The sequence below is a fragment of the Schistocerca serialis genome, chromosome 3 (genome assembly GCF_023864345.2).
Source record: "Schistocerca serialis cubense isolate TAMUIC-IGC-003099 chromosome 3, iqSchSeri2.2, whole genome shotgun sequence".
NCBI lineage: Eukaryota > Metazoa > Arthropoda > Insecta > Orthoptera > Acrididae > Schistocerca > Schistocerca serialis.
In genome coordinates, this window is record NC_064640.1 from 66,155,311 (window position 1) to 66,170,039 (window position 14,729).

Sequence of the window (14,729 nt, forward strand, 5' to 3'; positions counted from 1 at the left end):
CAGTCCAATGTCAGTGTTGGTGGGCCCAGATGAGGCATAAAGCTTTGTGTTTTGCAGTCATCAAGGGTACACAATTGGGCCTTTGGTGCCGAAAGCCCATATTGATGATGTTTTGTTGAATGGTTCACAAGCTGACACTTGTTGATGGCCCAGCATTGAAATCTGCAGCAATTTGCGTAAGGATTGCACTTCTGTCAAATTCAACAATTCTTTTCAGTCATCATTGGTCCTGTTCTTGCAGGATCATTTTCTGGCAGCAGCAGTGTTGGAGATTTGATGTTTTACCAGATGCCTGATATTCGCGGTACACTCGTGAAATGGTCGTACTGGAAAATCCCCACTTCATTGCTACCTCAGAGATGCTGTGTTCCATTGCTCATGTGCCGACTATAACACTACATTCAAACTCACTTAAGTCTTGATATCCTGCCATTGCAGCAGGAGTAACCGATCTGACAACTGTGCCAAACACTTGTTGTCTTATATAGGTGTTACCGACTACAGCTCCGCGTTTACATATATCTGTGTTTGAATACGCATGCCTATACCAGTTTCTTTGGCACTTCAGTGTATAATTAGTCTGAAACAACCTGGGGTCTCCAAGCCTTTTTCCATATATACAAAATTCTTTCATGATGCTTAAACCAAGTTTTAGCAATGATTAAATTATGTTCTGTGCGACTTCCTCTTTCATTCCTTTACCCAGTCCGTATTCACGTACTATTTTTCTTTCTCTTCTGTGTCTTACTATTGAATACCAGTCCCCCACTACAATTAAATTTTACTCTACCTAAACTATCTGATTTATTATTTTTTTTCTCATCATACAGTTCTTCAATCTCTTCATCTGCGTTGATAGTTGGCAAAGAAACATGTACTACTGTCTTTGATGTTGGCTTTGTGTCTTAGCTTGGCTACAGTAATGCATTCACTATGCTGTTCAGGGTAGCTTATCCACATTTCTGTTTTTTTTTTTATTATTCATTATTAAACCTACTCCTACATTACCCCTATATGATTTTGTATTTATAACCCTGTATTCTCCTGTCCAGTAGTCCTGTTCCTCCTGCCACTAAATTTCACTAATTCTCACTTCAACCTACCTATTCCCCTTTATAAATTTTCTAACTTACTTGCGCGATTAAGGGATCTAAGAAACCACTCTATGATCCATAGAATGCCAGTTTTTTTTCTCCTGATGTATATCCTCTGTTTGTATATATACTATTGTAAATCTTCTGTGTTTTACTTATTTTCTTATTGGCCTTTTTCCATAATCAAGTAGTTGCACTCGATCCATTGAATGTTGATGGTAAAAACCCTGGAACTGTGAAAACAATAGGTTCTTTTATGGAATAACTTTTCTGCTACCTGTTGTGATTTTGTTTTTATTTATATTTTGCACAACTCATTTCAGGAAAAGATTCTCATTTCCAAGGGTGTTTTTCTTTGTTCTGTGCCATTTATCCGTGATGTTTTGTGTGAAGTGCTGCATTGTTGTGTTGTTTTTACTGTAATATAAACAAAATTAATTAATGATTGATCTTTATATAGAGTTAGTGATAAAATTTGGAAAGAACTTCTACTTACAGTTTTCTCATGGTCCACTTTTGCAGAAACTCACTCATATCAAACATTACACGCAATTTTTTGTGCACAGTACACAATTAAAACAGCAAAAGTACACAAACAGACTGCCACAGAAATGTTTTTACACATTGTCAACAGAGATAACACTATAAGGCACCCACAGACAATACATACTTTCAACAGAGGGTATTTATCTTAATAATTGGATCATTATTAGCTTACATATGTATAAAGTGGTACTTATTTCTGTGTATTACTATTCTGATGTAAGTATATTGTTGAAGCATCCTTTCAACCAAGGAAACATACAACAGGAAGTACACACAGTGAAACTGATTGCAGTTGCAAATGACTGTAATGCTTCCACGGTTGACCCAGTACTAGGCAAAGTAAAGAAAGACCCAGACACAAATCCCACCACAGAGGGTAAAGATGAAAACAAATGTATATCTAGCATCCCTTACATTTTTAATATATCACAAAAGATTGTAAATACCTTCAAAAACCACAAAGTAAAAACTGGATTATCTACATCTCATAAACAACAACAAAAACTGATACATAACATAAAGTGTAATTGTGACCCATATTAAGACTCTAGAACATACAAAATAAGATGCCAGGAATGCTCCATATTCTACATTGGATGAGCAGGCTGAGATTTCAACACCATGTATACAGAGCACATTGAAGCCTACAAACACTGCTTGCTGCTGGTGGATAGGAAGAAAGCAGCTGGAGACTAAAACACTTTTATTCAGTTTTTGCTACAACATTTATGGTGCTATGATGCTCAGACATGCAGCCTCACATGTGGTGTGGAGGCCATGCTGATAGCTGTGGAAGCTGGCTGCCAGCAGTGTGGCTGGCTGTGATGTCCATGCTCAGCGATGCTGAGATGTTCGTCTGCTCAGCAGCCCCAGCTTGCACAGCATGGTGTCATGTGACAAGTGCTGACGGCATGTACGATTGCTAGAATTCTCGAGACTGTCAGGACCCAGAACAAGAGCTCACTCCAGCAGGCGATGATGGCGGACACTGGAGCATGAAGTTGGTGTACAGGTGGCCACACTGCAGCAGGAATGAACCATTGCCCTCCAAGGCAGAAGTTCAGCTGTTGCTGAAGAGAGCCTGGAAGCAGCTTATCTGGGAAGTCCCAAGGTGGTGGAATAAGTATTGGGGGCTGGTCTGATGGAAGTGGTGGCCCAGATTGGCATAAGTTACTTGTTTGACCATAACCTGGTGGTGACTGGCGTGGCCCTTGCTTTGTTGTGGGTGCTGCCAGACTGCTCATACCTCTGCTAAAATCAAAGAGTTTTTATACTGGTTAATGGCATGTTTGTTATGCTGATGCAGTGCTTTCAAACACATATGAATCAGTCCTTCCGAGACTCAACAATGTAGCCTCATCCCACAGATGCTCTGCACTTCTGCTATGTTCCCAGTATTGCAAGGGACGGCCTAGCTCACTTTGCGCTACGTAAACAGGACTGTTGATGAAATTTGCTGATTAGTGCCTCAGCACCCACCGGCTGCCCGTGGCTTTCAGCACAGTTGTTCCAGAGCTGCTACTTCCACAGTAGTGCCCAAAAAATAGTGGCAATCCTATACATCCAAGCCAAATACCAAGCGCCTAGTCTTGTTGTTAAGGCTTCACAAGGTCAATGTGACCATCCTGTTAAGGAAGAAAGGTAGGAAGAAAGAAAGAAAGACTAAGACTTAATGTCCCGTTGATGATGAGATTGTGAATGGACTACAAGCTCGAATTGGACTAGGAAGTGGATGGAAATCTACAGTTTTTCCCCCAAAGGAACCATCCTGACATTGAACTTAATTGAACTGGGATAATTGAGGGAACCTAAATGAACATGACCAGACTGGGAATGTAAGTCAGAGTGATAATGATTGCACCACTTTGCTTAGTCTTCGTTTTAAGATTCAGTCATAAAAATCTGTAATGTTACAAATCAAATATTCTAATGATTTTTGATAGACTGGTAATCTCTCCCTTTGAGAATTCTACTGACATGCAAATCACTCAAGGGAAATTAAATGCAGAGATTACAGTGCGTTTTAATCATATTCTTACATTGACATATTTTCAGATTAGAGGCAATTTTTGGAGGTATATTGTCTAAACATTTTTGATGTGACTCGTAGATGCTAAGATTGTTACAGCAGCTTAACTCACTCTATCATAATGTTGTTTCCTTCTGAATTTTCCTGCTAGTTATTTTTCTTTCATTAATATATGGGTAAATAGAGCCATAACTTCTGACTTAACAATATATTCTCATTGCTTGCATTTACTCTTTATGAAGTGTATCATAACAGTTTTCATTAAAGTACTTATACTTTTGCATTCACAGGGTTGTGTTGCAGCAGTGTGTAGACCTGAAGCCTCCCAGCCAGGTGAAACAACACCAAAATTGTCACAACAGCTTTGCGGTGGTGAAACACACCACTTGGCAGTTGAGCTAGCAGATTGGAAGTCTAGACTTCGGAAACAGCGTCAAGAATTGTAAGCCTATATTGCTGACAGTTAAGCTTTTATTTTCTAGTCTGAATGTTTTCATACATAAATAGTATTAGTGTTTATCTTTCATATTATATACTATATTGACTTGCATGCTTTAAAGTGAAACCATTCTCTGATCGTTGACACTCCCCTACTGAGTAAATGTTTCCTTCCATGGTACTGAATGAACATTTTGGAATCTTCCATAATTTTGCTTTATTGACAGATACCAAAGATTTTGGGTGTGTGTGTGATGAAGTGTTTGTGTTATGCATCTCACTATAAATTTCATACATAACTCAAATTGTGCCTCAGTATTAGAAACATTTATTTTTCAAACAATTTTTGTGCTAGTTATTGACTTGAGCTGAATTTCAAAATTTCATGGGAATACATTGATGACTAAATTGTTCAGTTGGTGAAACAGGAAGTTGACACAGTGTTTCAGAAAAGAATTGAATATCTGTGTAGAGACATCCTGTGAGTTGACTACAGAAATTCAAAGAAATTTCTCCCATCCCAAATATTATGGTATATCTGTTCTGGGACTGTCTATGAGCTGTACTCTGTCATGCTATCACAACTGTAGATACTGATTCCAACTATGATATTGTTTGGTGTCTTAGCTGGTCAGAAGTAAACAGAAAACAGTTTTTGTATGGATTTTAGAGAGAACCACAAGAATGCATTTTAATATTCCACTAGACAAACAGTGTCATTGTTGCTTAATGTAGTCTACATGGAGACATTTGATACTCATCTTTATGATCATCCTCTGTCATCATGGATTATTCACTTAATTCCAAAGATAAAAGAACGTGGTACAAATAAAAGCCTTGTGTGAGTGTCAAGGACCTCCAGATGCAGTTTTAGACCATTTCAACAGTAGCCAGCCACATGATATTGGGTAAGGCTACCTAAATTTGTGTTGAGGTGTAACAAATGCCTCATTGTTCAAGGTGGTTAGGTGGTGATGAAGAAAGTACATACACATACACATTTTATGCATTTTTTTTTTTTTTTTTTTGCAGTATTGTTAAAAATTGTATGACAGAACATTCTTTGGCTTCTGAATGTCTCTAATATTTTGCTCTTCTATGGGCCTGATCCTCATTACTGAGATATATGTCATGTATAAGTATGACTTTGATTTCCAGATATATGTTGCTTAAAAATTTTTGAGATGTAATCACACTGATACCATTTACTCTTCTGAAATCTCAATGTATAACCACTCTCTCCCCCTTTGTCTACCACAATGTTCAATTTTTAAAACAATCACAAAATCTTGTTCAGTACTACTGCTAACTGCATGTATGTAATTGACATTTCTAGAATTTTAACTGCTATAGTTCACAGTGGTAGCTCAGTGTTAAGACACTAGAATTGCATTCAGCAGGACAGAGTCAAATCCCTTTTCGATCATCCAGATGTGTTTCCTGTAGTTTCCATAAACTGCATAAGGTGAATGCCTTGGTGACCTGTTTGAATGATACTTGGCGGAGTTCATTTCCAGTACTTGCCCAGTCTGAGCTTTTTCTCTGTTGCTTTTACTGGCCTAGAATGCTAATCCCTAATCTTCCTTCCTTCATTTAATTCTGAGTAAGGGTATTTTTCAGATGATCTAATAGTTCTGTCATGACAGTGTATTTTATTCACCCTTCTGTAACACATGGGTTGTCCTGAGTGGAAAATATTAATGAACTATTTTCATTATGTTTTAGGAAAAGTATGTAAGAATGTAAAAGTTTGCATGTATGCATTTTTTTTGGCTCGTCTAATCAGGCAGTTTTTAATTGTGTTTACAGTAATTAAGTTCAGCTGTCGACAGCCAAAAGTTTGGTCTGAACACTCAGCATTTTTCATTTAATGAACATTAACATAAATGTAATAGGTGGTAAGTGACATAAAAAATCCTAGAAGTATCTGAGGATCGAACTCTGTACATTTGTATTTGTAGTCTGGCACTTCGCACAGAGGTACCAAGCCACACCTATAGCGATTAGATACTCCAATTTAATGAAGTTGATCCCTGAAAAACTAAGCAAAGTGACACAGTGTTCAGCACACTGGGTTTACATTAAGGAAAAGAGTGGGTTCAAATCCCCATCTGGTCATTTAGATTTAGAATTTCCATCATTACCCTATATTGATCAAGGCAAGGTGGTTTTGTTGAAAAGGAGACACTTGATTTCTTTCCCCATCCTTGTCCTATCTGGCCCTCTACTCTGTGTTTGACGACCTCAGCTTCAGTTGCCCTAATAACTCTTTCTTTCTTCACTTGAATGTAACACGAAGTCTCCACCTGAGGATGATAAGTCCTCAAAACACATCACATCAATAATCTGATGTATAAAAGTAATTGGTTTACTGTAATCGTATATCATATCTGTTATATACATTGAATAGCCAAAGAAACTGATACACATGCCTAATATTGCATAGGCCCCCTGCGGGCACCCAGAAGTGCTGCAACACGATGTGGCATGTCTGAAGTAGTGCTGGAGGGAATTGACACCGTGAATCCTGCAGGGCTGTCCATAAATTCGAAGGAAAATTGAGGGGTCACAGATCTATTCTGAACAGCATGTTGTAAGGCATCCCAGATATGCTCAGTAACATACATGTCTGGAGAGTTTGGTGGCCAGCGGAAATGTTTAAACTTGGAAGAGTGTTCTGGAGCCACTATGTAGCAATTCTGGATGTGTGGGGTGACACAGTGTCCTGCTGGAATTGCCTAAGTCTGTCGGAATGCACAATGGACATGAATGGATGCACATGATCAGACAGGATGCTTACATACACGTCACCTGTTCAGAGTTGAATTTAGACGTATCAGGGGTCCAATATCACTTCAATTGGGCATGCTCTACGCCATTACAGTGCCTCCACAACTTGAACTGGCCCCTGCTGACATGCAGGGTTCATGGATTCATGAGGTTGTCTCCATACCCATACACATCCATCCACTCGATATAGTTTGAAACAAGACTCTTCCAACCAGGCAACATGTTTTCAGTCATCAACAGTCCAGTGTTGGTGTTGGGCCCGGGTGAGGCACAAAGCTTTGTGTCATGCAGTCATCAAGAGTGCACAAGTGGGCCTTTGGCCCCAAAAGCTCATATCAATGATGTTCCATTGAATGGTTCACACGCTGACACTTGTTGATGGCCCAGCATTGAAATCAGCAGCGACTTGCGAAAGGGTTGCACTTGTGTCATGTTGAATGATTCTCCTCAGCCATTGTTGATCTTGTTCTTGTAGGATATTTTTCCAGCTGCAGCGATGTTGAAGATTTGATGTTTTACCGGATTCCTGATGTTCACTGTACACTCGTGAAATCGTCATATGGGAAGTTCCCCACTTCATCAGTATCTTGGATATGCTGTGTCCCATCGCTCATGCGTCGACTATAACACCACGTTCAAACTCACTTAAATCTTGATAACCTGCCATTGTAGCAGTGGTAACCAATCTAACAACTGCGCCAGACACTTTTTGTTGTATATAGGCGTTGTCGACTGAAGTGTTATACTCTGCCTGTTTACATATATCTGTATTTGAATATGCATACCTATACCAGTTTCTTTGGCACTTCAGTGTATATAAAGCACAGTGAACAGCAGACCTCAAGATGATCAGCACGTGGGTTTATAACCTCATAGTTCCACAGAGATAGAGTAAAAATGTGTTTTTTCCAGCCTCTGGCATATAGTGCCCTGCACGCCAGGCATTTTGTGTGAGGAACAATATTGGCCAGCCAAATAACGTGCTTTACAGGACAGCTCACATGTCAGGGACAAAAAGCGGTTTTCCAGGGCCCAACATGTAGGCTGCCGTGCATAACAGGTGTGTTATGTTGTTGTAGTATCGGCCTGCTTTCTTGACTTGATTTTCATGGTGGCCTGTATGTCAGGGGCAAATAAATGATTTTTTAAGCTCCTGACATGTAGTGTATCTTGCATGAACTGTATTGTAGGGGCTACATATGCCTATGAGAATGACAATAACTGGGGACAGGTTGAGATGGAAAGAGGAGTGGATGGACAGAGTGAGGGGGAGAAGGAAATGGTCAGCGAGAGGGGAGGAGGAGGAGATGTGTGAGGTAGAGGGAAGATTTAGAGTGGTAGTGGGCAAGTGGAAAAGGAAGAGGGGCATGAGGATATGGTCAGAGGGAAGGGAATGAAGATATGGTCAAAGAGAGGGCATGAAGGAAATGGTCAGAGAGAGAGAGAGGAGGTGGAAGAAATGGACAAAGAGAGGGGGAGGAGGATATAGGCAGATAGAGGTGACAGGATGAGATGGAGAGACAGACAGATGGAGGAAGAGGTGGACACAGAGATGGGGAGGAGGAGGTGAGTTCAATATATGTGTTGACTGTGTATCTGGGCAAATATGCATGAAAAGGCTAGTACATAAATCAGAATGTATGTATGTATGTGTGTATGTATGTTCCAAATCTCCTCCTAAACCACTGAATTGATTTCTATCAAATGTTGCACGTTGCACATGTAACACTTATTATCTGGAAATAAGCATGGTGGGGATAATAGCCAACTAGCTCTCATCGGGGTGGGGATCGGGTTGAAAAGGAGTTGATAGCCCTTGACATTTAGGCTCCCCTGTATGGCAGGAATATCATGCAGGTAACATCGGAATGTGTTTCAGGGGGTATGTGCACGAACAAGCATGGTTGAGTAGGAGGGTGGGAGGGGGAGAGGATATAGATAGTGAGAGGGTAAGGAAAGAGGTGGATGGACAGAGAGGGGGGAGAAGGAGGTTGACAGGTAGAGGTTGGATACGGAGAGGGACAGTGAGGAGGGAGGATGAGGTGGACAGAGAGGGAGAGCAGAAAGTGGACTGAGATAGGTGGAGGAGGGAGTGGACAGAGAGATTGGAAGGAGGAGATGGATAGAGAAAGAGGAGAGGGATAGAGAGAGGGGGGAAGAGGAGTTACGGGGAGGAGATGGACAGAGTGAGGGGCAGGAAGAGATGTGTGCAACATATGTAACATAAGTGTATGCGGGCAAGCCACAGGTAAAAAGCTAGTACATTATAAAACCAAGGTTTATTTTTTTCAAAGTGTGGGAACTTTTTATCTGTTGCTCACTCCTCTTCTTGATCTTTCGTGTAGACTACAACATTGTTTTCTGACTGAAAGTATGTAATTTTCATTTTGTAGAGTTATTTTGCTTGATTTTCTGAAAATAAAATTCATATGTCCAAAGCTTGTATAAAGTCATGTAAAATAACGTGCACCATTCAAACTGTGCACCCACATTTAGGTTATGTTATGTGTGTCCAGTGTAGAAACCTAGTCAGAAGATGTAATGAATGGTGACATTTACACTTCTCATCTATTCAATAAAGACATAGTTATCATATATTTGCAAGTCCTGCTTTTGTTTTGCATACCGGGAAACAAGTAAGGAAGTTAACTGCATGAAACTATGATATTTCAGTTGTTGCACCGAACTGTGACATTTAATTTTCTTGCAGTTTGTTTTAACGTGCTTTTGTAGTACATTTTTGATTGTCTATCACATTTACCACATTATTTGTCTGTATTTCAATGGAAACATTGAGAATAATTGTATTTCAGTTTTACATTGACACAGGATCTTATTGGCCCTGTATTAGTGCTCCTGATTAGTTTTGACATTTACTCTAAAACTCCTCCTTAATTTTCTGTTCAACATTGAACGTGTACACATAGTAAAATGTGTGAACTTCTTGTGTAGCTTTTTGTTTTCCAGGAATTTACTAAATTAGGCCATTGTACAGAATATTTTTTTTTAATCAGCTTTTTTGTGTCTCTCTTTTAGGGAAGAAAAAACTGAGGCTTTGGCAGAGGCAAAAGAAGAGCTAGAATATAACAAGGTTCTTGTATCAAAGTTAAAGCTTGAGGTACGTTTTGCCTACACTACACAGATAACAAAATATTGCAGGGAAATTTCTCAGTGAGCTTGGTGTGTGTGTGTGTGTGTGTGTGTGTGTGTGTGTGTGTGTGTGTGTGTGGAGGTGGGGGGGTTATTTTTTAAGTAAGTGGCAAGCAGCTAGCTATAAAGAAGTAAAAACATATTCTTGTTCCTGATAAGTGTCAGAATAGAACATAGTGAGTGATTAATGTCCTGCCACTCTTCTTATCCATGTCACCAAGCTGTTGGCTGGGACACCACCTCTTTAGAACCTACATATTGCTGGTCCTGGTTTCACTCCTGGGACAGTCACACCAATAGGCTAATTGGAGGGGAGGGGTCACTTCAACAATTTGGAGATGACTAGGAGAGTGACAATATTATATCTTTTGAGTTACTTTTTTGACAGTGCCAACTCCAGTGATTTCGGCACTTGCATTACATGGGATGGCCACTGTTCCACTACAGGAAATAAATATCCAGCCTTGCAACTGGATCAGCAATTCTGACTGTGTTACTGGAGCCTTTGCATGCCAACTGTAAAATACAACAATTATCTCACTTTATGGACTTGGTCTTTGATTTGGAACTCTGATTGAGCACATTGTTGTTTAAGAAAACTCGTGGCAGTTTCATTGGAAGTGGTCGTAGCTCATGGTACTTTCAGTTGTAACGTCCACTCTCTTCCGTGTTCTCAGTCATCATCTCAGTGTAAATCTTGGTTTCCACAAGTTATGTTGTTCACAGCAGTGATCTATCTAGCTTGTGTCAGGCTATGACACAAAAGTAGTGATAAGCAATTTATACTCTTACGTGTTCTAGTTCATTATGGACACCAAGTTTATCGAATTGTAGCAGCAGCAAAACTATGACAGAAACAGGACTAAAAGTAAATTCAGATATAGTTTATGAAACTACAAAGACAGCAGGACAACTCTCTGAACTGCATGGCAGTCTGGGCAATGTTCCATGAGCAGCATTAACGTCACTGGTATTTGCACCAGTGTTGTCACCACCTACATTTCTAGTATTTAATTTGAAGGAAATGTGAGGCTTGTGTCTCCAACAGTTTCTGCTGTTGTACAAGCTTGGTAACAAATGTGTTACTTACGTTCAGTCAGCTTTATTATTGTCTTGTAGAAGTCACATTTACAAGCTAGTTTACAAATTATTACCACTCATAGAACCCGGCACTTCCTGTGTGATGACTTACGTAGATGCAACTGCATGTAGTGGCCACTAGTCTTGAGTTTCAGCCATTGTCATAAGTAAGTGAACCAGTTGTTTTTAGGTAAGATAAATTGCTATAGCAAATTTGTACTGAACATTGTGTAAATATCATAAATCTAAATCACCTCAAAAAAAAGGAGTCGAGTTTCGCTGGTCTCCCAGTTGTCAGGCAGAATTATTGAAGGTAAAACAGTTTTAGAAGTCTGATCTCTATCTGGTCATAATCACACCAGGAAAATGCTCAGTGATGGTGACATACATAAAAATTCAGGGTAGGTGCTGTACCATAACACAAGTTTCCACTGGCACAGAAGAACTGATTGTGTATGTGTCTAAAAAACTAACATTGGCACAGATGAATTATAGCCACATAGAAAACAGTTATGGCTATTATTGAAGATATGAATTTTTTTTATATATCTAACAAAATTCCAGCTGGTTACAGACCACAAGTCACCGGTTTCACTTTTTGATCCGTGAGAGAATCTACCAGATAAGACTGCCCAGCGATCACAGTTGTCAGTGCTGTTTTAGAACAATTACCATTATCGATATTGATGTGTCTGCACAGGATGGAATTCAACTTTTGCACGACGACACAAGCTCAGCACAATAGGCTTTGGGGTGGTAGGACTGGACCGAGTGACACATCAGGCAATCACCATGGACAGTTGCACTGAACATTTATTTGGCACATTTAAACAAGACAAATAACAAATAAAACCATTAACACATTTTTAAAATTACCATTTAGGTGAGAGCAAGTTACTTCAAAATTATACATTCATAAACCACGGCACTTATGGCCTATTACATATTTAGTGAGTTAAAAATTATTTACTCAAAAACTATGATCAACCTGAAGAACAATCCACTAAAATTTAACGAGGAAATGTAGTCTTTCGTTACTGCAGTGATTGGTATTACCAAAGTAATTCAGAGTACAGGCAACAACAAATCAGATACCATGGTACACAACCATGTTACTTAAATGGCAGGCACCCTACAATGTAGGATATAAAATATAAAATTTCATGTGACCAAGCAACCTCGTGGGATTGAACAAACTACATCCAGAAGCAGATGCCCGCCAACTCAGCTGTTTCCAATACAGGCTCAGCATGGACACCAAAACGGGAGCAGCAACTGTCACAAATAGGCACGAAAAATCCCAGAATTAGTAGGTATCTACAACAGACTGACATCTGCCTTAAGTAACTAGAAATACAATAATTCATTACAGCACATCACCTGTAGAATTAATCAATCTACTAATGAACCTCAGTTAAGCAGTACAAATCTATTAACTTATGCACGTTAGGCCAGTTATACATTAAGCTGCGAGCAAACTACATACACGGCCAGCCGGGATGCGCGGGCAAAAGGGGGCGGAAAATACACAACAGCACAAGTAGGACGCAACCCAGGACCCCACACCCACTACCAAGACAAACAGCAGAAGTCCCAATAAAATGAAATCAAATGCAAGTAACTAGTGTGCAGGCTAACAGTATATCAAGACCCCTCCCCCCTCCCAACGCAAAACACAAGGTGACTTACAGCAAATAGCCACATTTAAATTTGTGATTAAATTGGAATTAATTACCATATCCACATACTGTCATTGAAGGAATTCGTGTACTTTCATTAATAGAATCAGTTTCAAACTATTTAAACACACAATAACAATTGGCCTCTCAGTAACTTGTAAGAATTTATGTACCTACCCATTTAGAGTTTGACACGTGTCTCTCTCAGACACACTGTCACTTCAGATAGAAATGTAACAGTAATGTTATTGCAATTCGCAGCAAATGTATCCAGAACTTTTATCCATGTATATCTCTAGCATTTGGTCAGCTTAACTCCGTTGTGTGGTATAAATACAATAACCAGGTGGCATTTAGACAAGGACCAGCCAAACTGTTTTCAGTGGCAGTTAACACTGACAGTAGCAATCTACAAACGGAATGTATCAGCACTCCAGGCCCTAGTAAATGTTAACCATTACATCACATACAGCTCTCACTAGAGCCTTGTGTACTAAGCAAGTTGAAATAAACACATTTGAGGACAGACTCAGTAGGAGCAGTAACTACCGGCCAAGAAACTGAAGTCAGCAGCACTGAACCCAGTAGTCAATTCCGGCCACGATTTACAGCACAAGCAAGGCCCTTACCCTCTTGCTTGTTTGACGAAGCCAGCCGCCGCAGATCCCCATGCAAGGAGACATACAAGAAGCGAAATACACCAACGGCTTCCCAGTAACGTGACTGCTTCCGTGCCGGCGATATTTGCTATAACGCTGTCACCCGGGTAAACAGCCCCTTTTAGTTGTGCTCTTCCTGCTGCCTTGCACAGCGCCTGTACTGTCTGCCAGACTTCTCAAACAACGTTACTGTTAGGCGTCCCAAAACAAAATCCTTGCTACTTGCTAGAGCTTACCCCTCACTCCCTGATCAGCCCGGTAGGTAGCGCCACCGCGCGCTCTGCGCACACCACCAGAAAGATGACCTATACCGGCGGCGGGAATATCACTGATCGAGCCAAACGGCTCAGATAGCCACTACTGGCTCACCATTCAACACACCAATCCTGACACCATGTCACATCTACTGATGAGTCCTCATCAGGAGTTTGGTAAGCAAGAGGCACTTTTTTTTGGAGCTGGATGAAAACATTTGGGATACACTTGATGAATTGTTTGTGATGTCACAAGAGGTGACTAAGTTCACCGATTAGGACACAGTGCATCATAAACTAATATGTTATGCCCATTTTGATTGGACAGAGGACCTGCCCAAAGTGATGGAATTGGTGGTGGCTTAAAAAGAATGTTGGATGTGTGCTATATCACTCTTGAAACCCAATTTTGCTCCATTTTCATGAGATTCTTGTCTTTGCTTTTGTCTGAAATCGAAGTTGTATGATACACTTTCAGTCATTTGCAAGAAGGGATCTACAGTGATAATTGTCAGATAAGCTTTCACCCAACCTATATTTTCAGACTCCCATGTTGAGTTGCTAGTCTCCCATCAGGCACCTCCCCAGGTGGCGGACAGGGGAATGTTCACCAGATATGGTGGATACTGAGGAAATAAAATACCCAGGGCGGACTGAAACTAGCAACTGCTGCTTTGCAGCTGGGAGATGGGTCTCCAAAGGCAAAGGGAAGAAAACCCCAAATAAAAATTACCCGTCCTTTGGTAGAGGTTGGATGTAGAGTTGGTAGCTCCCTCTGTAAAAAACACCTATTACAAAATTTCACCAAAGAAAAACCAGATGGATAAAGGATGACAGAGATGGCATGGACAAGGTTATGGGGACAGGCAACCAAACTGCGGAGACAAGAAAAGTAAGAAAAGACAGAAAAACAATAGAAATCGTAAATCAGCTTTATTCATTGGTACTTGTAATGTGAGATCACTATACTGCCCAGGAGCCCTGAAAGTGATGCTAGACCAAATAATGAA

The 14,729-nt window shown here is 40.2% G+C and overlaps 1 protein-coding gene across 1 annotated transcript in view; it reads left to right on the forward strand.

Moving 5' to 3' along the window:
* Window positions 1-14,729, forward strand: part of LOC126469717 (protein Daple) — a 195,271-nt gene that overhangs the window by 44,509 nt on the left and 136,033 nt on the right. Inside the window, exons 6-7 of the mRNA XM_050096907.1 lie at window positions 3,960-4,111; window positions 9,934-10,015. Coding sequence (XP_049952864.1) covers window positions 3,960-4,111; window positions 9,934-10,015 — 234 coding nt within the window. The remainder of the gene's footprint in view (window positions 1-3,959; window positions 4,112-9,933; window positions 10,016-14,729) is intronic.